This window comes from Saccostrea cucullata, unplaced genomic scaffold (assembly GCF_032062105.1).
Source record: "Saccostrea cucullata isolate Sc308-1 unplaced genomic scaffold, CSIRO_AGI_Scuc_v1 ctg1967, whole genome shotgun sequence".
Taxonomy (NCBI): Eukaryota; Metazoa; Mollusca; class Bivalvia; order Ostreida; family Ostreidae; genus Saccostrea; species Saccostrea cuccullata.
Window position 1 is genome coordinate 7,469 of NW_026919637.1, and position 24,445 is coordinate 31,913.

General features: G+C 32.2%; 2 protein-coding genes and 1 long non-coding RNA gene across 3 annotated transcripts; 2 read left to right on the forward strand and 1 right to left on the reverse strand.

Annotated features, from left to right (window-relative positions):
- Window positions 1-528: 528 nt before the first annotated feature.
- On the reverse strand, window positions 529-3,479 carry LOC134235049 (uncharacterized). Its single transcript, XM_062717133.1, has 2 exons — window positions 2,983-3,479; window positions 529-1,204 (listed from the first exon to the last, which is right to left on the reverse strand). The coding sequence occupies exons 1-2, from the start codon at window positions 3,429-3,431 to the stop codon at window positions 1,156-1,158; spliced, it is 498 nt and encodes a 165-aa protein (XP_062573117.1). The 5' UTR covers window positions 3,432-3,479; the 3' UTR covers window positions 529-1,155.
- Window positions 3,480-12,648: 9,169 nt separating this feature from the next.
- LOC134235058 (uncharacterized) lies at window positions 12,649-13,968 on the forward strand. Its single transcript, XR_009985317.1, has 2 exons — window positions 12,649-13,614; window positions 13,918-13,968. It is a non-coding gene; the product is annotated as an uncharacterized LOC134235058 (long non-coding RNA).
- An 8,956-nt stretch (window positions 13,969-22,924) lies between these two features.
- On the forward strand, window positions 22,925-23,869 carry LOC134235080 (E3 ubiquitin-protein ligase TRIM45-like). The gene has a single exon (XM_062717168.1). It carries the CDS (start codon window positions 22,925-22,927, stop codon window positions 23,867-23,869), a length of 945 nt encoding a protein of 314 aa, XP_062573152.1.
- The last annotated feature ends 576 nt before the right edge of the window (window positions 23,870-24,445 follow it).

Sequence of the window (24,445 nt, forward strand, 5' to 3'; positions counted from 1 at the left end):
AAATATGTCCAAAATGAAATACTGTACCAATTAATCGATAAATACATGTTTGTATCATATCTGTCTCTGAGACAAAAAGTTTGATATTCTTCTATCTAATTTGTACTGTAAATAAAATCGTTCATATCTTAAAGAGTACAACAATATACAGAGGTGTGTGGTCACTATTGCTAGACTAAGTGTTATGTCACTAAGCCACTCTAACTATTCAAAGAAATAATAACTGGTCTGGATTATACTTCAAGTATTTCATATTGTCCAACCTTGACTGTTAATTCTCTTAAAGCATGGATATTTAAATGTAATCCTTTCACAAAAAATAAAGTCTAAGATCTAAAACATTAAATTTAAAAAGGAGTAAATATTACAGTATTAAATTGCTCTTTACTCAGGAATATTAAGAGGGAGGGGAGTGTGTGAGGGAGGGTGTGTGTGTGTGTGTGTGTGTGTGTGTGTGTGTGTGTGTAGAGGGGGGGGGGTCGATGAATTTTACCTCAGTATAAAATCTTATATAAATTAAAAAAACAATTAAGTTTTTCTGATTTTAATCAAGGGAAAATAACAGGTACATTGAGCTACATGTATAATTAAACAAAAAACAATTTTCACTTCAAACAACAATATGTATAAATAATTATAATACTTCTGACGGCTAACACCTCAACATATTGACCAATTCGTTGTCTCTGTCTTATCTCTACTACAAAGTCTACTTAATATATCCCTATCTCTAAATAAACTCCACTGCAAAATCTGAGCAAGTAACAAATATAGAATTTAATCTACAAAGATTAAAAAGGTATAAATATGTATATTTTAAAAATTAAAAAACACACAAAATGACAACATAAAGCACCATGAGACAAATATGTGCACTTAATGAATGTGATCAACAAATGTACAGATTCTAAATAATTAATTAATACTGATCAAATATATCATAACTTTAATTAAAGTCTCCCACTTTCCTGTTAAGTGTTTCATTAAAAAAAATGTCAATATCACATATATTATGCTTGAATGGCATACACAGGATAAAAAAAACAAACATCAAGAAGAAAAAGGGAATGACAAACTGTTTCTGGTATTAATACTGGTATCACTCACTGAATGGGAATTCCTTTGGAATGAACAGGAAAGATAACTCTTCCATAATCAGTGTAACTTGAATAGCTTGTTGGTGGTGTGCATTTCATCAACATACCTAAAACAGAACATTGAAAATTAATGACCTTTTATCAGCTAACTGCAAATTCTTTTTTTTCCTACTTTAGGTGTACAGTAACAATAAGATTGATGTATTAACCTATAAGAGTAGCTTGAATGAGGTATCATAAGGTTTCTACTAAAAAATCTTTCCAGCTGATGTATTTTTCAAGTTAATTTCTACATTTCTTATATGTATTAAATTGATATTTATTTATTGTTTAAGTTTTGTTTTCTTGTTGTTTTTTTTTTATCAACTCTTTATTTCTTAAAAAAACATTATAACATTATTTATTCAAATCAATGAATTTAGCAATTTTTTTTACTAAAACCTGAGAGACTGTGAAATTATCTTCCATTCCTAATTTTTATGCCTGGCCATCTGACTATATTCAACAAGGAGAGACAACCCTTAAGTGTTAAACAGATCTGTTATTGATCAGCGCTTGTCTACCATTTTTCTCTATGATCTCTGTGCACAAAATTCTTGCTTTCATTTTTAAAAAATTACCGGGAAATACATTTCAACCTCTGTTTAAAAAATATTTCACCCTATATAAAAAAAATTAAAGAACAACCACTACTAGCAAAAACAAAATTTTAGTAGAGGAGGAGTATTTTCTCAATATTTATTTTTTTTTTTTAATAAAACTTCTGTCATTTCTTGATTACTTTTTTTCTGACAGAAAACCAGATCTTAAAACTTTCTGAACATTAACAGGCTACAAATTTTTGTTCTGATGTTTTATGTGACTTTGTCAGCTGAGATGTCTTGTGTATATGATGATGACTGTATGTTAATCCACATGTACTCAATGTATATATAACTGTATACTGTTACATAAACTTTAGGGGGAAGGAGGAGATAGAAAAGGGATGGGTAAACACATACCATATTTCAAGAACAAAAATTTTAATTATGATCGAGTGTGGTATTTTTGGTTCATGCTTAAAGTGTTTTTAAAAATGTTTAAAAATTAATTTCTATTCATTACAAGTATATTATTTGTTTTCTATGCCCCGAAAAAAAAATAACTCTCTTTGATTTTTTTCTTTTTACAACAAACCAGATACTAAGTTACACTAACAATAAAATGTCATGTTTCTATCAAAATATAAATCTTCATTGTCATACACTAACACACCCTATCAGACTTGGTCTGACTGAAATATCTGACATTTTCCAGGCTTTTTCACGATTTAAATATTTTACCTGTCAGACTTTGACACAATTTAAACTTCAGTATTCAGAAAATATTTGAAATTATTGATAAAAGTTTCGTTGAAGTGCTACCTACTGAAAAATTTACAGATGACAGATCTAAAGATATTTAAGCAAGTCCCGTACAATCAATAATCTACAATGTGTGTCAGGTATTTAAACTGATTGTCAATATATAAACACCCTTTTTAACTTAAATGTCTTATTTCATCTGTTGTAAAGAAAAAGATCTATACAATGTCTGTTTGAATGAACAAACAGTTAAGAGGATTTGTATCACAGGTTAACAAATTCAGACACAAAAGACTGATAGCATTGATAAGTATGGGTTTATGTTTATATGAAGGTGTATGTGTGAACACGGCCATCATTGTTTTGACAGTTATAACAAGATGATTTAGTTATTCAAACTGCATATATATAATACCATAGTCCACTTTTTTAAAAAATGTATCTTTCATTATTTTTTAATTTTGTGTGTGATTGTGTATAGGTGTATAGCTAGACCTAGGGTTGTATATTTTTTATACACAGTATGTAAAAAGGACACTTACCTCCCCATCGGGCTGTTAATAATGGGAAACCTTTTGGGGGGTCGGTCAGCATACGCTATGGGCATTTCACTCCCCGTGCCCCAGTTTTGCGGTTCAAAGGCCACCAGGTATCCCCTGGAAGGAAGCATCTGCCTAAGTGTTGAATACTCCTCACACCGCGTGCTAGGATGAGACTTAAATATAGCGTTCCCGGGACCACGATCAAAAGTTCTCAGGGGCGGGTCTGTGACGGGAATCCAGTGGTGCTCCGCGGACGGAAGTTGTTTTGGCGCCAGAAGCTTATGTCGTGGGACAGGCGCCGTGGACCTGAGATCTGTGGGGATGTAGCGTTTGGTGACCCAGACAGTTTCTGTCGGCTGGTTTCTCGCGAGCGCTGCCTCTCTTTCCTGTAGATATTTACTGTAAGCGTGTTTGTAGGCGCCAAAGGCGCCCATACTGAGGGCCGTCATCTTGAAGCGTCGTGTTACCAAGCCTGTTGTCAACAAGATCAATGTCAATCCGATTTACACGCACGCTTTAAACTAAACTTAAAACTGGTAACGGTTATGAAATCCGGATTTGAATTCATGGAATATTTAATGTTAACAAAAATAAAGCAATCTAATGAAGTATCGATGCAACTTTGCTAAGAAAAACTTTACTGGAAAACATTTACACATCAAGTTCTGTAAAATTATATTAGTTTGAATAGGAAAGGTTATTTTTAATCTGACTTTAAGGGTTAAACGTAGTGTAACGGTCTTTAATTATTTCATTATGTTTGTTACCGGCCGCCAGTAGGCGGTCGGTTAGTTGATATGAAAGTTTTAAGTCGCCGTGCGTTTCTGCAGAGTTAGAACAAGTTGAATAAAAATATTTAATAACATTCATATTATAGAATATTAAACAAAGATATTCTAAATGTTTAACAAAAAGCACAATAATCATAAAATAATTTTTTTTATAAATAATTAGGTAAATATTTCATCCAATCCTGATTGACAAACTCTGACATTACTGATTAGCACGAAGTGTCTTATGTAGGCATAGTCTAAAACAAAGACCACGTTGTATATCAACAATTTTAGTTTCTCTTTTTAAACAGCCTAGACAGGATTTGTTGTACTTATTTTAAAATGCCGTGTATATTTATATACATTTCCTACGGAATATTTTCAAAAATTTGATGAAATATTGATTTCTTAAAAGCACAGAATCGTACGACAATTTCGTCCATGACACTAGGATAAAGCGCGTTTTTACAATGTGCCAAGCATTTTCCCGCCACATCTCAACACCGAGACTGAAAGAGAAGGATAGTCAGTGGTGGGTCTAAATGGATTTGGGGGGTTGTTAACATCCTCTAAGAGAGTCCCACATATTTCATATTTGTTCCGTTTAAATTAAAGTAAAACTATAGCTAAGTTTAAACTTTAGTTTTGTACTTTTATGTAATGACTACTTAAACATCAAACTTCCACCAGAGTTCGTTTGTTCGAAACTGCGTGCAGAGATGCAGAGGTCTATATGGGCAGTTTGCTTACACATATAATATTGTACATGCATTATGCATGAAGAAAATCGGCAATGTCGCATGCGAGTATTTCATGTCACCAGGATATTTTACCAGATAAATATAAGAAATTTTTAAAACAGATCACGCAAATTTCAGTTTCGAATTACTTCTAACAAAGGAAGAATAAATTGGTTTGCGGCCGATTTTTGACGCTTGCGTCAATATGTTTCTTGTTTATATTTGATTCCGTTATTATATAATTATAGATACATGTAGTCTTTTGTTTACGTGCCCTTGCTTCTCGCGAGCAATGGTCAACTATTATGTAATGACCAAAAACGCATTGCTCCTCGCGAGCAATGGCCTAAAGATTATAATTATATATGGGGGATGTTTTCAGACAGTAGCACTTGCGCAGAATTTGCACATGTCACTTGCTGAACTTGGATTACATTATTGTTTTAATATTGGGATTATATGTGTGTGATTCTTGGATGTTATTGTGATTTTATTATGATGTGTAAATAGTGTAATTTAAAACGAACTTTGCGTAAGGATTGGAAAATTAGAGTTATCTCTCTTTGAACGCTAAGGCGACGTTACAGTAGTGCTTAATTTTTATTACTGTCACATGACTTTTATTTATTTATTTATAATACTCACGTTATATTTATTTTTGTTCCTCTTAATGCAATCATATTGCGTTTAAAGTTTGTCTTTTTTTCTTTAACTAATTCTAAAGAAATTATAAATTCTTAAAATTCGTTTTATCTGCCATATGTGTGTGTATATATGTACATGTGTTTTTGCATGTTAATTTATGCTGTAAATGTTTTCTTGTGATATTTTAACTGTGATAGTCGGCTTAAGAGCTCTACAGAGCTCATGTTTCTTGTTATGTAATGTATACAATGCCGACTTTAAATAAGATTTACTTACTTACTTACTTACGAACCAGCTTCTCTTTCAGAACAAGGTAGAAATCCTAAAACACTATGATATTTTCAACATGTTACTTAAATATTGCTACAGATTAGAAAATTTAAAATCGGATTTCCCTTCACTAAAAAGATGCATTTATATAAAGTAAGGAACTTCATCCCCCCCCCCCCCCCAAAAAAACAAAAACAAAAAAACACACACACACACACACATGGGAATGTGCGCATGCGTTAAGATGGACAGACAGGGTTTTTAACCCTGGAGATTTGTGCAGAAAAACATTTGTATTGTGAGTATAATTTGTGTTTTTTGACAAACAGTGTGATATTTATGGTTCATTAAAAAGAAAATGGCAGAAATATCTGAAAGGGAAAGGCGTAGGCTTTCGTCAGACGGGCAAACTGAAAAGCCCCCCCAGCAAAATGCTCAAAATGGCGGAGGAAAGGAAAAATCGAATGTCAAAGATTTTGAAACGAAAATAATTGATCAGATGACTGTTACAGCAGACGCGGTGAGCAACCTTCAGAAAGGTCAAAAAGAACTAAGGTCGTCATTTGATAGCAAATTAGATAAATTTCGTAACGAGTTTATGGCAAGCATTGACGACAAATTCAAAGCAATGAAATTAGATTTCGACCTTGAACTTGGGAGACATCAGGGACAAATCGACTCGCTGTCACGGTCTGTTGACACGCTTATTGAAAGAATACAAAAGGTTGAGAATCTAGAACGTCCTGAATACGAACAAGAATTGGCTAGTGGTACAACTACAAACAAGAAAAATCATACGAACACGCTTTATGATCCTGAGCTCACGATAATCGCTAATAACGTAAGACAGTGTGAGGATGAGAACATTTTTGAGATTGCTAACGATATGATTAGTCACCTAAGTGATTCTGTCAAAGTAGTTGCGGCGGCACGACTAAAGAGCAGAGGTTTCGGCAAACCTGGTCTAGTCAAAATTAGTTTCCGCTCAGTTGACGAGAAAATAGAAGTTCTACGAAGGAAACGTGATTTGCAGAATGTTGAAGCATATAAATCGGTCTTCCTTAGATCCTCAAAATCACACGCAGAGAGATTGATAGAGCTTAAAGCCATATATGGCGTATGTACAATGAAAATTATTAGACTAAAATTATAAGAACTTATTATTTGTATCATTACTTTATATAAAGATAGAACTTTTCCGTAAATTACAAAATCTAAGTCAATTGCGTTATAAAGATATCACAGTTTAATTTGGATTCTCGGAATTTTCTCCGACTCGGAAGAAAATACAAAAGATTTAAATAACACATTACAGAGAAGATAAAATCGTGTTATTAGATGAAACGAGGTGTTCTCCGTGTTCATAATTGTATGAAAAGCTTTAATTTAAATGTATTAACTATATTTCTTTACTTAATTTTGTATTTTTCAAAAATATATTTTTTGATCAGTTACGCCATATATGGCTTTAACGCAAAAACTATCCTGAATCAGATTCCAAACGGCAACCAATTTCGCATAACTTCCAATGGAAGAATCGTGAAAAAAACTCAAAATTTACAACAAAACAACTCACCCGATTTTCATGATCAAGATCGCGAGAATCACCTGTAGGGACTTTCCCGGCCTGTTGACAGTCTAAAAGTAGGTCATTTAAATGTCTGTGGTTGGACAAAAGAAAATGGTGAACTTAGAAATCAAATTATTTGTGCACTAAATTATGATTTAGTTGCCGTAAGTGAAACACATTTAAAAGAAGGAAATGTTATTGAAATTCCAGGTTATAAATGGTTTGGTTTTAATAGAAGAGATATACATGTAAATGCACCAAAACCTTCGGGTGGCGTTGGAGTTTTGATAAAAGAATGGTTAACGAATCAGTTTGAAATAACAGTGATTGACAGAAAATTTGATGGTATCCTTGGAATAAAGCTGAAAAACTGTAGTTCTGATTTTGAATTCATTGTGTTTGCATGTTACTTACCACCCGAATATTCTAACAGAGGAAGAGATGCTCAAGGTTACTATACACATCTTTTAACACAGATTTATTTAAATTGTGAAAGTGACGCTATTTTTGTGATGGGTGACCTTAATTCTAGAATTGGCCATTCGAATGACAAACTTCAAGACATTGATCATGTTCCTAATCGCAGAGGTATAGATAACACTGTTAATCAACACGGACATGAATTAATTGACTTTCTCAATGAAGCAAATTTCTGTGTATTGAATGGTAGATTCATAGATGATAACTTCACATGTATTTCAAGGAAGGGAAAATCCGTAGTAGATTATATACAATGTATGTATACCAATAGATGTATTTAGACGAATCAAGAACTTTACGGTATTAACTATACAAAATATTGTATCGGAATTTGGACTATTGAAGTTTGTCGGGGAAAAATCAAAACTTCCTGATCATTCCGTCATCATGTGTGAATTTAATTTATGATTTATGATTTATGAACAACTATGTGAAATAATTCATAGTGAAATGGAATCCAAACTTCCAAAAGTTAAACCAAGAAGTAATAATAAACGTTTTAAAAATAGCAAACCATATTGGACTGACCAATTAACAGATCTATGGAACGCAACACGGGAAACAGAAAATAATTTTATACGATATAAGGGGGAAAGAAAAGTCAAATCTGCTCTTAGACGGGAATATACAGAAGCACGAGATTTATTTGATAAAACTCTCAGACGCGCTGAACGCAACTACAAGAAATCATTTGCTAATGTTATTGAAGATATGAGTTCAACAAATCCAAATGAATTCTGGAATAAAATTTGAAAACTTGACCCTAGAAATAAACACAACATACCAATGGAGGTTTTGGATGACGAAGGAAATGTTATAGCCAACGAACGGGAAATCTTGGAACGATGGAGAGTCGATTTTGAAAATCTGTACAACGGGTGTGGAAGTACCGAATTTGATAACGTCCATTACAACGAAACAAAATCAGACAAAGATATTAGAGAGCGTCGGATGGAACAAGAATTTTATCAGTGTAACGAAGAAATTAATTATGATGTGTCGTTTCAGGAAATTTCTGACATAGTGATGCGTTCAAAATCCAATTCCGCTTGTGGAATCGACGAAATTCCTTACAGTGTTTTGAAATACCCAGTAGTCATCAACACAATACGCATTGGCGTCGGAAGCAAATTGAAAGTGGGGGGCTAAGTCTAATAAAAAAAAAATTACCTTCTCAAAAAACCTGACAAGCAAAAAAAAAAAAAAGGAAATTTCCCAAACACGAAAATCCTATTTTGTGTGTGTGTGTGTGTGTGTGGGGGGGGGGGGGGGGGTTAGGATCAAAATTAAAAACCAAAAATTTTTTCCAAACTCCAACTGCGACATGTCTGTGGAAAGTGGGGGGGGGGGGCTAAACCTACGAAAGAATGTTCAATGTCTATACTAAGTGTATATTTGGAAAAAGTGGGGGGCTAAGTCTACACTAGGTATATATTTGGAAAAAAAGTGGGGGGGCTACGCCCCCCCTAGCCCCCCCGGTTCCGACGCCTATGATACGTCGTCTTTTTCAACATATTTTCGATACAAGCATGATACCCTCGGTGTGGAGGAAAGCAATAATATGCCCTATTCTTAAGGATCCCTCTTCAGACAAACGTGTATCAATGAATTACCGTGGCGTGAGTCTGTTGCCATGCATTAGCAAACTGTACAGTTCCTTTATAAACAAAAGAATTATGAATTATCTAGAAAATAACGATATTTTAGCAGATGCACAAAATGGTTTTAGAAAGGATAGATCGTGTGAAGATCATTTATTTACATTGAATAGTTTAGTCCAAAATAATAAAAATCTTTATGTCGCATTTATTGACCTTCAAAAATGCTTTGATTTTGTCGATAGGGATATGATGCTTTACAAACTTTTGTTGCATAACATAGATGGTAAAGCTTACAACTCGATAAAGAATATTTACCAAAGCTCAGAATCTTGTGGTGTAAGAGTGAATAATAAGCTCACAAATTGGTTTAGATGCAAAACTGGTGTTAAACAGGGTGATAATTTATCCCCTACCTTGTTTTCAATTTTTATTAAAGATCTTGTACAGGATATTAATAATCTTAATTTAGGTATAGAACTAGTTGATCGAAAATTGTCAATCTTATTATATGCAGATGATAAACACCAATAAATCTAAGTGTGTACATTTTAATAAAACAAGGTCAAGGGCAGCCAATCTTGAATTCACTATTGGACTAAATAAGTTAGAAACAGTTGAAAATTATAAGTATTTAGGTTTAACATTTACGCACACTGGTAATTTCATGAAAAATGCAGAAAATCTTGCTAAAGCAGGGGGACGTGCATTAGGGAAAATTATATCTTAGATTCATAGTAATAAAGATTTCAGGTTTAATGCTTATGAAAAACTATTCTACTCTTGTGTCATACCTGTTTTGGATTATGCATCCAGTGTCTGGGGTTACAAAAAATTCCAGCCTATAGATAATATTCAGAATAGAGCTATTCGTTAATTTATTGGGGTTCACCGTTTTGCTCCTACATTGGGGGTTTATGGAGACACTGGATGGATTCCAAGTCAATACAGACGTTGGATAAATGTAATCAGATATTGGAATAGAGTTTTATCCTTTGACAATGATCGAATTACAAGAATTGTTTTTGAAGATGATTACAATAAGTGTAAGAATAACTGGTGCAGTGATTTGAAAGATATATTACACCAACTAGAGCTGGATTACTATTTCGAGTCAAAGCTTATGGTAGATATAGATATGGTTCAATCAAAATTACACAATTATTACTCAAACCTTTGGAACAATGAGATTTTAAGCATTCCCAAACTGCGGACTTATGTTAATTTTAAAACAATGTTTGGTAGGGAAAATTATGTTGCACTCGATATGCCTAAATATTTACGTTCAATTTTAGCACAATTTAGATGTGGCATTTTACCTTTACGAATAGAAACCGGTAGATATCATGGTGAATCTGTTGTGGATCGAATTTGCACACTTTGCTTTAGAAATAATGTAGAAGACGAAATTCATTTTTTACTGCATTGTCCTTTATACTCTTAAAGCTATTTATGCCGTATTGGAGTTTTATTTTAAAAGTAATAGATATATGTGGTGTCTCATCAAGTTATATAAGTTATATACTTTCTGCAAATAAGACAATTCCACTCCACCACTTTTAAAAGTTATGAAATATTATTTGGTAAAAATTATTTTCTCTTCGTGTCGGATAAAAAACCGCCTCTTATTGAAATATTCATGATCACGTTGTCTTGCATGTTTACAGCAAACAATGGTCCAATCTCGTGAATGAACCGAAAAGCATGATGGTCTACTACGTTTTTACTACAAACACGTGAGTTAGGGATTGTCAATATTGAGAGCACCTCCGAGTTCGTTTTTGTACCGAGGAATAATCACGTGCAATTGTCTTTTCAATGGACATTTTCGGTTGGGTGAACTTCTACAGCTGTCAGCGACTATGGATAAAGAAGTGTGGAAACCATGTTGTGCCAAAATGAAATAACCAATACAAACAAATGATATAATTTGATCAATCAAAATGGTTATTAGATACATTCGATTCTGCATTTCTTAATGGTTCAAAAGAACAAAAAGTATTCCACAGAATATCATAAATAAATCTGCACAATACACCGAATTCCAAAACCAGAATACTACTAAATAATATACATGTAATTATATTCTTTACATATGAACCACAGTATTTCTGACCCCTTGAAAATAATATAAGAAAATCTTGCAAGAAGGTTATCAGCATTGGCTCGGGCTAATTCGAAAGTGAAATTTGGAGTTTGGCAGTAAATTGTAGTGAATGAATAAAATTTAGTAGTGAAAGATATTGGAACCTATTTTACTTGTCAGATTTCTTCGAACTAGTTGATTTTTATTCTAACTGTTCTATTCCCCCACCCAATTTAAAAAAAAACGATGCTACCTACCTGAATTAATTTTTCTTAATGGTGTTCATCGAAATGCTTGGTTGTGCTCTCAAACTGGAATAGTTTTTAGAAGCCTGGAAGACCAATTTTATTTTATTAGCCCAACTATATTTCTAAGAAGGCAAGATGTATGGTATGTAAGTTTCATCTACATATGTTATGTAGTTCATATTAAAACACCAAAAGGGATAATTGACGATATCCCATTCAGGGTGTAAACATAGCAGTTTAAATTACTTTCCATACTTTGTATTTGACATAAAATATCTTTTGCGCATAATATGCGCTCCATACTGAAGATCCGTAAATGTTCACCCAACCGAAAATGTCCACTAGCAGTACAGCACGGGGAAACTCTAAACAAACGGACCTGTACAATGGAGTGGGGAAAACTTTAATTTTCATCATTGTTAATCATTTGTATGCAAATATGAGCACGGGATTAGTAGATAATAATGTACATAATGCATCAAGTCTTTCTGAGAGCGATTTTAAAAAAAACTAGCCTTTTTGAAAAACACATGTAGTATTTTATGTAGTAACCTATAAATGCATTAAATGCAACTCATTGAGCTGATTGATCTGTTTGTGTCCCTCACTGAACAGACGTCACAAAAATATTTTCCTCGACCTGATGATTCTCGCGATGCTTTTCCCGCGCACATGCGCAGATCCAGGATAAACGTCAGTCCTTTATAAATATGCATGAGAATATCGTGTTCTTTTCCTTACCAGTACTTTGTTAATACCGAATAAAATTTCATCGAATTTGCAAGAATGCTTCATTTTTGGTAGCTTATCAAACTCCAGAAATTTTTGTTCGGTTTCAGCTGTGCAAAAATACTGTTTAACATGGCATACATATCTTTAATATCGATTAAAACTTTTTGAAAACACTGGCATTAATCAAATGGGGTGGTCAGATATGGATTTACTTTGTGTACTTATTTCAAATTATCCTAGACAGGTAGCAAAGTACTTGTATTTTTCATTTATGCGAAGACAGTCCTTCATGTTCAGAAAATAATAATGTATTTCAATTTCATCTACCAATAATCCTTATAACAGACACTACCAATCTTACCATACAAAATGTATAGATATAATATTATTATATTAATCACAATTGTAAAATTGTTTATTTTTCATGCACTTTTTTGTTATTCTCTTAACGTTGTGCTCCTTATCTTCTATATATATTGTATTTCGTGTTTAAAGTGGCATATAGGCCCAATGGGCCGGGTGTTGATTTTTGTCTCGCCTGCGACGAATGTCGCGAAGCGAGACATAGCGACCATAGATTCCGTCGTCGTCGTCGTCGTCGGCGTCCAACTTTTGGTTAACCCAAATGTCAAAGTTTTATAAACTGCAATAACTTTCTCAAATTTTATTCAGTCTTCTTGAAATTTGGACACAATATTCAGTATGGATAAAAATTTATATCCCAAGTATGATTTTGAAAAAAAAAATTCAAATTTTTCCGTATTTTTTCCTTAAGTTGGACTTAGTTTTTTCATGATAATTTATGGTGAAGACCTATATTCCAGCAACTATAAGTTATAGGGATATGATAATTAGTCAGTGGATACATCATGGGTAACCACAAACGTCAGTACCAGAATTAGGTCATCTTGACCTACATTTTTCTGCATGAGTGACTTTGGTTAAATTTTTGGTGGAGGTCCATATCTCAGCATCTATAACTTATAATGGCATGATGATTTGTCATTGTACAGGTTATAAGTAACCAACAACATCAGTACCAGAATTAGGTCATTTTGACCTACATTTTTCTGCATGAATGACTTTGGTTAAATTGATAATGGAGGTTCATATTTCAGCAACTATAACTTATAGTGGCATGATAGTTAGTCAGTGGATACATCATGGGTAACCACAAACGCCTGTACCAGAATTAGGTCATCTTGACCTACATTTTTCCGCATGAGTGACTTTGCATAAATTTATGGTGGAGGTCCATATCTCAGCAACTATAACTTATAGTGGCATGATAATTTGTCAGTGGATACATCATGGGTAACCACAAACGCCTGTACCAGAATTAGGTCATCTTGACCTACATTTTTCCGCATGAGTGACTTTGCATAAATTTATGGTGGAGGTCCATATCTCAGCAACTATAACTTATAGTGGCATGATAATTTGTCAGTCTACACATCATGGGTAACCAACAATATCAGTACCATAATTAGGTAATCTTCACCTACATTTTCTGCATGAATGACTTGATACATATACAGTGGATTTGATTTCAAAATGCAAGTTCAAATTATTGTGTGTCATAACACGTTGCAATATTGCAATAATAAAAACATCACAATAATTTGTGAATTTACAGGGTATATGTATATATATATAAATGCCAATATAATCGCCAAGGGATTAGATATTAAGTCAGCTGTTCCATTTCTTTATTATTGTATTTTTGAGTTATTCCTTCTGAAATGTCAATAAATGCTTCAGTTTATCAGACAATCATTTCTTACTAACCACAGCGACAGCAGGCGAGACACAGGGTTGCGGGCAACCCTTACGTACTTTTATTTTATACAGTCTGTAAACAAAAGAATTTATTGTACACATGTCACTATAAATAAATAAATTACTTATTTACTTACTTACACACAACAACTTGGGACTCCTCTATAGAAAAATTCTTCTTGATATTCCAAACATAATAAACACTGCATATATACTAAGGGTAATTCTATGAATTCATAAAAACAATCCACGAATAAAAAATACTCCCTTGATTGAAAACACTCAAATGAAACACTAAAAGAGGGCAAACTTGTCACTTATTTATTTTTGAAGAGCAATTTTAGACTTGAAAATTAATTATCTAATTTTATTAAAACCTGAATACAGAAAGCCCATTTGCAGATTACGTGTCAGCACACAGACTATTCATAGAATTGGGCAGATATAATAATAAATCAAGATCAGAAAGAATATGTAATAAAAAGCTATTTTTAAGCATTTACATGTAGTTTACAGTAAAGGTCACAAGGTCATTGACCTTGGTGTCATTTGAAAGATCTTTATTAGTGGAGTATGCATACGAAATAATGAAGTCTGTATCTCCTATGGTTGAAAAGTTATGGCGAAAGTTCGAAAAAAGCTATTTCTAGCATATAAGTCACAGTCAAGGTCACAAGGTCATTTACCTTGGTGTAATTTGTATGAGTTTCATAAGTGAAGTATGCATACCAAATTTGAAGTCTCTAACTCCTATGATTCGAAAGTTATGGCAAAAGTTCGAAAAAGCGATTTTTAGCATGTAGTTCACAGTAAAGGTCACAATTTTTAAGGTCATTGACCATGGTGTTTTTGAAAGAACTTTATTAGTGGAGTATGCCTACCAAATATCAAGTCTTTATCTCTCAAGGATCAAAGTTATGGCAAAGGTTAAAGTTGACAACAGACAAACAGATAGGACAAAAACAATATACGTCTCGGATAAAAATTCTACGCTTAATCAAATTGATGATGAAGAACATTAATTTTCCTTATTCACTGTAGCAAATGAAATTTGTTTTGAACATATTTTATTGACAATATGTCAAAGGGATTGGACACAAGTTCCATAACTTAGATAGTCCTCTCCTATATATAAAATATTAAAAGCCATACAATATTTATAAAGTTTTACAATAATATATACATGTACATACAAGAACAAAAGCAATTGTTTTATGAATAAGGAAATAATATCAATTAATAATAGTGGTGATAATAAATACATTGTTCATATTACAAAAATATAATAATTTCAACAGAGATAATACAATCAATTGTTAATTATAACGACCTGATTCCTGAATAAATTTTTGAACAGTACAAAATATTTTTTTCATTTTCTTGCGAATATAAGGAATCATCTCCCCATAGCAATTTATGCACATTAATCATTTTTACATTATGAGTTAAAAGTAGTGCATTCATCATTAAGCGTCTAGCATGTCTAGGTTCAAAATACTTTCTATAAACAAAGAAAAAATGACGACTATTGAGTAATGATTATGATAAGCCTCCCAAGAATTTTTCATATGGCAATAGGGAGCTGAATATTTTACATACAAAATTAAGACACAATTGTATTTTGAATTATGATCTGCGTACTCCTTATTTTAATACATCTACGCAGATCATAATTCAAAATACAATTGTGTCTTAATTTTGTATGTAAAATGTTCAGCTCCCTATTGCCATATGAAAAATTCTTGGGAGGCTTATCATAATCATTACTCAATTTTCTTTTAAAATTTCCTATTGAAGTTAATTATCTTGTTTCGTTGCTCATGCAGTGAATTCCATTTGCGAACAGTATCAGGAACGAATGATTTGTTTTATAATTCAAGCCTGCATTTAGGTAAAGAAGAATCAAATGAATTTCGAGTATTGTAATTTGAAACAGTGTTTCTAACCATCGGTACAATGTTTTTTTAAGTAATCAGGAGCTAGATTATTATGGATTTTAAACATTGTTAAAAGTTTGGCTTTGTCTCTTCTTATTACAAGAGGTTCCCAGCCTGTTTCAATATACAACGAATTTCTTGATGCTAATGCTGAAAGACCAGTCACTTGCGGCTGTCATTTGAAGCTTTTCAAGTTTATCGATATCTGCCAGCGAGCAGACTGATCAAACTTCAGATGCATACTGGAGTTGTGGTCGAATAAAGGAAATGTAAAGTTTGGATAACGTATCTCTAGACACTGAAAATTTAAGTTTCTTGAGAAGTCCTAGTCTTTTGTAGCCTTTACTGACAATACTATCAATGTAATCTGACCAACCTAATTTAGTTAAAAAAAATAACACCAAGATGTTTATGTTGTGAAATTGTGAAAAAAATTATATATACATGTTTGAATACAACTCTCTCAAATATTTTACTTACGCAACTCAAAAGAGATACAGGTCTGTAATTTGAAGTGACTGATGGGTCATCTTTTTTAAATAATGGAAGGACATGTGCTAGTTTCCAACTTTCCGGATAAACTTTAAGTCTAAGAAATTTATTAGATAACAGACAAAGTGGCTTAGCTATTGATTCTTTACAATATTTTAACATTTTGTGGCTGATACAATCAGGGCCCACAGCTGTATTTAAGGGCAGGATAGATATAATATCAATAATCTCACTTTCTTGGATAATTACGAGGGTCATTCAAAAATACGTAGACAATGTTCCTCATCCTCATAATATTTTAACAAGATTATAGATCAACACATTTTCCTAAATTAAAACATTTATTTTGTCGAAGTGAACAGTTTCTTTACATTTAATGAAATAGAACTCAAGTTAGCTAATTTTTAAAGCAACATGTTTTGTTACCACGGAGCACGGTTAACCAACATTGTAACGTCAAAAACAACGTCGAGAAAGTTTCTCAAAATTACTTTGCTTTTCAATATCCTACACGGTTTGCAGCGTCTTCTCCATTTATAAAAAAACATATCCATAACACTTGATACCTACCGGTAGTTTGCTAACAATTGTGCAAATAGCTTGAACTAGATTGTCATTGTTTTTCAATTTCCTTAGGCCTATTGCGGGACTCGATTCGTTTCGCAGCATTGAAGCGCACATCACGTTTAATGAAGTTCGTAACTCTTTTTGACAAGATTTTTAACTTTAACCTGTTTCTTAGCGAACCATCTATTTAAACTCGCGACTACTCAAAAATTGTATTTTCCATTAAACAAATAACTGGCTTACTTTTCATACATTTTCTGGTTTATATACTAGATTTTTAAAAGTTTGTTAAAGAAGTTTCTCGAATGCAAAGCAAAATTTTATAGCTACTCGCTGCTCCGTGACGCCCTCCAACGTCATGTTTTTTGCAAGTCCATATGTATTTAGAAACTGATATCTTTTAAACGGAGAAATATATCACACTACCTGATAGCATTTTAAGTAATACAGCAAAATTGAATTTAAACATATAAATTTTATTTTGTTCCAGCTTCATTTATTTGAGTTCTGGCTATAGAAACTATGAAGTGAAAATTAGTAATTTACTCAATTTTGACGTTGCTCCGTGGCCCCATATTTGCTGTTCTAAATCTTGTATAAATATGAAGATACATTCCAATTTTTAAACTCAAATAATTCGAATTTGTTGTTTAAATACGTGTTCCAAATTTGGATATAATATGACGTTAAATAAAACTGTTAGGACAAAAGTCTACGAACTTTTTGAATGACCCTCGGGTCATTCAAAAAGTTCGTAGACTTCTGTTATAGATTTTTTATTTAACGTCATATTATATCCAAATTTTGTACAAATATTTTAACAACAGTTTTAAATATTTTGAGCAAAGAAATTGGAATATATCTTGATTTTTATAAAAATTATCAAAGATTTAAGACAGCGAAAATGGGGTCACGGAGCAGGGTCATAATTGAGTTATTGACAGATTATTAACTTTTCAAATCTATAGCCATACCTCTTTAAAATTATCCTTACATGTAATAAAATTAATATGCTTAAATTTAGTATTGTTTCATTATTTCAGAAGCTAAAAATTAATTTAATACATTGCTCTGTTTAAAAGATATCAATTTCTATAGACAGATAGTCTTGATTAAAAAAACAAAAAGATCATGACGTAGAAGGACGTCACGGAGCAGCGAGTAGCAATATAATTTTGTTTTGCATTTGGAAACTTCTAAAACAAAGTCCGAAAATGCTGGAGAAACCACATAAAAATACAGAAAATGAGCCGTGTATTTGTTTATAATGGCAAAGACAATTTTGATGGGTAAAGACTTTAAAGAATGAGTGGACTTAACTGGCCAGAAAAAATGCCGTAAATTTGTTAATTTTTTTTCCATCATATAAACCCCCTATATCTTAACTGTGTATTCATGGTACGGATGTAAATTTAAAACACTCTTTTCGAGGTAAACTAAATAAATGTCGAAAGCATGGTGCCTAAAGATTTCTTGAATATCAATAGAGATAATCAGGGTCAAGCGTTTTTTATTGTCTGATTACATAGTCAGCACATGTTTGTCGGCTGTTCTTAAGAAAACTGAAGTTGTACGAGTATATTGAACAAAATAATTTTATATTACATGTAAAAGGGGAAGAGCCGACTGCGAGTGTACTCGTGAAAACAGTTACATTGTATTCTTCAACCTGACCTCGATCTAAATCATGTCTTTGAGCGGGTTTTGTTGCCGTTTTCAGAGTTTAGCAAATTAAATATTGTTTTAATTTTGCGTGTCATCACATTTTAAAAATAATTTCATATTGACATCGCTGTAAAATGCCAAGCACATATTCAAATTTTTGGAAAGAGAGAGGGATAGAGAGAGATGTCAACAATGACACCGATCGATAGCCCCGCCTCCTATAAATATTGATTGTGTGACATAAAAACCACTCCGGGTACATGTCGAATTCCGGAAGACGACACTCATGTATCGTTGCTTCAATTTTGATACACGACAACAGGGCATTGTTTTTGCACAAATGTTCCACCTAATATAACCAAGTATATGTTGCTTTTTCAATTGCACATAATTTATTTTGGATTCACTTCATTTACAGATTGTAAGAGGAGTCACAAAAAGATCCAAAATAGGGCGTTAAGTCCACCCATTCTTTGGCGATGGGCGTTCTTCAAAGAAACAGATTATAGTTCAAAATCTTGTAAAAAGAGTAATGTTGTAACATCATGAAACGTGATGTGTGCTTCACTGTTGCAGAACCTGTAAGAGCAGAGTTACACGGTTAAGGATTTGAAAACATTGAAAATCTTATTTAAGGTATACACGAATTATTGTTAGCATACTAGGTGTCAAGTGTTAAGGATACGTTTTAATGAATGAGGAATACGATACAAACCGTGTATAAAATGAAAAGGCACTGTGAGTTTGAGAAACTTTCTTCAACGTTGTTTTTGACGTTACAATGTTTTTGACCGTGCTCTCTTTGTAACAAAACATGTTGCTTTTAAAATTGGCTAATATGAGTTCCATTTAATCAGATGGAATGAAACTTCAAAAATCTATAAAAGATATATTTTTACTTATAAAAACGTACTGATATTAAATTTTGTAAAAATAATGTGATGATGAGGAAGATTGTCTACGTATTTCTTGAATGACCCTCGTACATATGCATAATATTTTGGAATCTCCAATTTTCCATTTAGTTTTTTTTTTTTTTTTTACATTTATTTGTATTCTGTATTTTCAATTTGAATTGTTAAAAATAATTTGTATTGTATACTTTTATATTTGTATTCTATATTTTCCATTTGCATTGTATAATTTCTTATTTCTATTTATAATTTTTCATTTATATTTGTAAAAATAATTTGTTTTGTATATTGTTAAAATTTGTATTCTATATTTTCTATTTGTATTGTATAATTTCTTATTTACATTGTATAATTTCTTATATGTATTGTACAATTTTTCATTTTTATTTAAAGTTAATAGTATTAACACTTTTTTGTGATAATATATAACATGTATAAAACAAGATAATTTCTGAAAGGGCGCAGAAATATTTAATCCAGGAGAGAAGGAGGATCCACACTTTTTCAAACAAGATTTACACAATTTTGAAAGCTACTAGTATATCCAACCAGAAATACTGTTCTCATAATCCTTACATTGAGAGGAGATAAACAAAGAACACGTGATAGGGATATGATAACTACACGACATATGATGTTCATGAATATCAAACCAATGTAAAGAAGTAAAATCTATCAGTTTACATATTAACGCTATATCATAAGGATTTCACACAGGTATCATAATGTCATTTGCAAGGGTAAGTCAGAAAGCATTCAGATATTTTTTGTTATTTATGGTAATAAATACTAAAGCAGATCTAAACCCCTCCCTGCTTCCAAGGTTAGACAAATAAAATGCTTAAATTAGTTGTACAGCGACCCTCAGAATTTGGGAGCATAACAAAACATCATTTTAATCAGAATTTAAAAAAAACCACAAATACTATATTTTCTCCTGTTAAAGATTTATTAATAAATTTGCTCATGTTAATAATACTTTCAAATAAATACTCAAGACATTTATTTGAAAGTTTTATTTTTTTAAATGAAAATATTTTCTTTTTTCTAAAACTATGCAACACACATTTGAAGTGTTTGTGTTTTTACTGATTCATGACCCACCCCTTCACATATACACGCATAAATGAAATTGAAAATGATTCTTTCTTTAAAACATATTTCTATAATATTTATTCATAAATATAAACAGGGGAAAAATCCAGACCAAAAAATCATATAATAATAACACCCGATGATTTGTTTCAAACATTTAAATTCTATGCGTCCCCCCCCCTCCCCGTCCAGTACTCAAATTGAATTGAATTGAACATATCTTATTGTAATTACGAGGGCCGTTAAAAAATCACGCGACATAATCGGGCAAAATGTCACACATATAATAAAAGAATCTTTACTTATATCGTCTTCAAAAGAACAAGGTTAACTTTTGCCTTATTTGGCCTGAGAATTTCTGAAAAAACTGAAACTACATAGTTTTTGTTAACAATGCATTGAATATCACTTAGACCTTTGGTGATTGCGTATCTATCAAAAATGACGTACTTTTCTGGCTAGTCAATGTATTATGACGTCACGAAGTGCGTCAATTTCCTATTATTCTGAAAAAGTCTACAAAATCGGCCGATTTTTAAAGCTATTTTTCGATATTTAATATAGAGCGCAACCTCTGATCTAAAATATGCAACTAGTAAATGGTAGAACTGTTTCTGAGGATTAAAAGACATGTTTTATTTTTTCGATCAGAGAATGCGCTCATATTATTTTTCTTCTCTGAAAGTACTCAATTATACCTGTTAACCTAAAAATTCAAGAACATTGCAATTTCATAAAGCCAGTTCTCCGAGACCTGGACGTTTAGGAGAAAATTTTTAATAGGATATGAAAACATTAAGTCTCTATTTTATTTTAATGCTACAAATTAACAATCACATGTTAATCAATCTATTGGTATATCTACAGGGCCATTTTATGCATAAAGTGAACCGACTTCTTTCATATCAAAATGTTGTAAATTGGTATCAATTTTGAGTGATTTTTCAGGACATATCATTAAGTCACGGAGCCGCAAAATCTTCGACGTCACAGGCATTATAAAAAAATATGTGATTTATCTCTCATTTTCTCAACATTTCTCAAGAGTACCTGCACAGTTTGAGTTACCTTATCTACTCAACATCCAAACACCATTTCTTAATGTCAAGCTTAATATCTATTAAACAAGTAAAGAATATTCATTTTTTGTTTTAAAACCAAAAACTGCAGGTATTCATGAGATATAGTGTGATATTAGTGACTCTCAATCACGTTATTTACAGTCCGGATCAAGTTTTCGTCGAAAATCTTCTTCCCCTTTTTACAGAAGTCTAACGGTCTAAAATTTCAATTTACTATTTGTGGACGAATGTCACGAATACCCTACTTTACTACTTGTTTTATTATGCATATTTTGGATCTATGTTGGCGATATTTTGAGCATTACACATAATTTAACAAATGTGTGGTGCGCCGTCAATTCAGGAGACGTCATTTTCACAGTCGTTTTCACGGGAATCGCATCAGAGAAAAATCACTATATTTCTGTTAATACTTCAAATATCACGTCAGAAATCTAAATACATAATAATAGAACAATTTAAAGATACATTTGAGAAAATTGTCGAAAAATATCGCAAATTAAAGAAAATAAATGAGTTAAATTTTGGATTCCGCACGCTTTTGCTTAAATTATTTTGTCGTGCTCCGTACCTTTCCATCAGCAATATCTACATACCGATAATTATAGTTGAATTTTTCTAAAATACAGAAATTTTGCCAAAAATTTATTGGAATCTTTAAGATACATATTTCTGTGAAATTTCATGACTATATGACGTCTGTAAGAGTAAATAATAGCACAGTCCGCGTAATTTTTGAACGGCCCTCGTATATATATATATATATATATATATATATATATATATATATATATATATATATATATATATATATATATATATATATATATACAATGGAATTTGACACAAGTTCCTAAAACTTATTTCGCCCCCTTCCTACGTGAAAAAGTTTATAAAGTTTAAGGTACATGTGTGTTGCTCAGTTTTAGAAAATAAAAATAAAAACTCACAACATGGATTTATAAACTGCGAGAAAATTTGTGAGGTACAAATGCTATACACAGACAATTTTAATACATCATTTAAATATGTTAGACTGCTTAAAATATGAGTACGTGTACAATGGGAAAAAGATATAATGTTACACCTACAGAATATATTTAATGCAGTTTTGTTGAAGTCTTGTTTGCAGTATATTATTAACACGTCTTTTTCAAAAACTGAAATAAGGTTGTAGTCCAGTCAATCTAGCTCTAAAACACCCAAACCTTGTAATGAATTTAAATAAATATTATTATGTACTATTTTCTTTAGATGAAAGCTGACAAAATGAAACATCAAGTTTGGATAGAAGGTCTCGGGGATATGGAGCCATGTGACATATGTAAAAGTGCAAAGGTTCAGCTGTACTCAGGGAATTGTCAAGCCAATCTCTGTCAATCTTGTATAGGGGTCCATGTCACATTAGAACTAAATAAGCCACACACTGTTATTGGGGTCGAGCAGAGAAAGACTATTCCGAATTTTCCAATTTGTTTAGACCATAAAGAAAGGACTTGTGAAGCTCATTGCAAGAATTGTGAGGTTCCCGTTTGTATTGAATGTATTGTTTCCGATCAACACGAGGAACATAAATTTCAAAATATTATAGACATTTTTAAGAGTAAGCAAGAAAATATCAAAACAGAGCTTAGTAAATTCGAAGATACTTTATTTCCAGACTATCAAAACAAGTTATCTACATTAGAAACACAAATGGCATGTCTCAAAGAAGATTATGATAACCTTATAACTCTGGTTTCTGAGCAAGGGGTAAAATGGCACAATGCAATTGATGAGCATGTAAACAACCTGAAAAGCAGACTTGATAAGTTGAGAGACCAAGAGTTGGCTGAACTAAACGATGAAAAAACTAAGATTCAACAGAAAATAACTGAGATGCGAGAAACCATGTCCAAGTTTAGAAATATTCTGGCGTCAAATGACATTTCCGAACATTTAAAGTGTGCATGTGACTTTCAACCTGTGCTAACGACTCTAAAGAAAAGCAACATAGTTTTATTTACCTTCTCACCAGAAAAAGTACCAACTGACGAAATTCGGAAGTGGTTTGGAATTCCTGTAAAACAAATAAAAAAATTGGAACAATATAACAACCCTTTATCTAAAGCAAAAGAAAATTTTCCCGTTTTTAATTGGGAAGATTATCGAAGTGATAATACTCGATCGCGTCGATTTGGCCAGAGGCATTTCACATCTTACCGCCCTCTCTAGAAATGATATAATATTGAATGTGTTGATCGGAAATATGCGTGTCTGATGTTCCAGAATTGATAATCGGAATGAAAAATGTCAAGTTTACACTATAAGTTTACATTAAATCAGATGTGGATACTTAAAATTTGCACGGCACTTTTGAAACATTTGAAATCAATCATTTTTACCAAAGTCAACAGCCTTAAAACTTACCACTTTTCAACTTAATACACAACTATTCCCCGCAATAAATTAAAGAACATGCTTTTATATATTATCAATAGCTGCTTTGACAATAAAAATGGGACTCGTAAGTTCACTAACCTTGCCATTGGTTCTCTACAAATGTATTTAGGTAAAGAACATTCTAATTGTATGCACAAGTACTCTGAATTTGATATTAAATAGATGATTGAGTTTCTGATTGACATTACATGTATCGTTGTGGTTTTTGGAGAACAGGTTTTCCGACAGTCTATTGGAATTCTCATGGGTACCAATTGCTCCCCGTTTATAGGAGAACTATTTTTGTATTTTTATGAAGCACGGTTAGTCCCAAATCTATTACGCGAAAAGAAGCAAAATACTCGTTGT

What these genes read in the sequence shown, in the direction of transcription:
- LOC134235049 (XM_062717133.1), bottom strand. Translation starts at nt 3,431, where the DNA reads ATGACGGCCCTCAGTATGGGCGCCTTTGGCGCCTACAAACACGCTTAC. An exon ending in ATTAACAGCCCGATGGGGAG is followed by an intron (nt 1,205 to 2,982) that starts GTAAGTGTCCTT and finishes GTTCTGTTTTAG; the next exon opens with GTATGTTGATGAAATGCACA.
- LOC134235080 (XM_062717168.1), top strand. Translation starts at nt 22,925, where the DNA reads ATGAAACATCAAGTTTGGATAGAAGGTCTCGGGGATATGGAGCCATGT.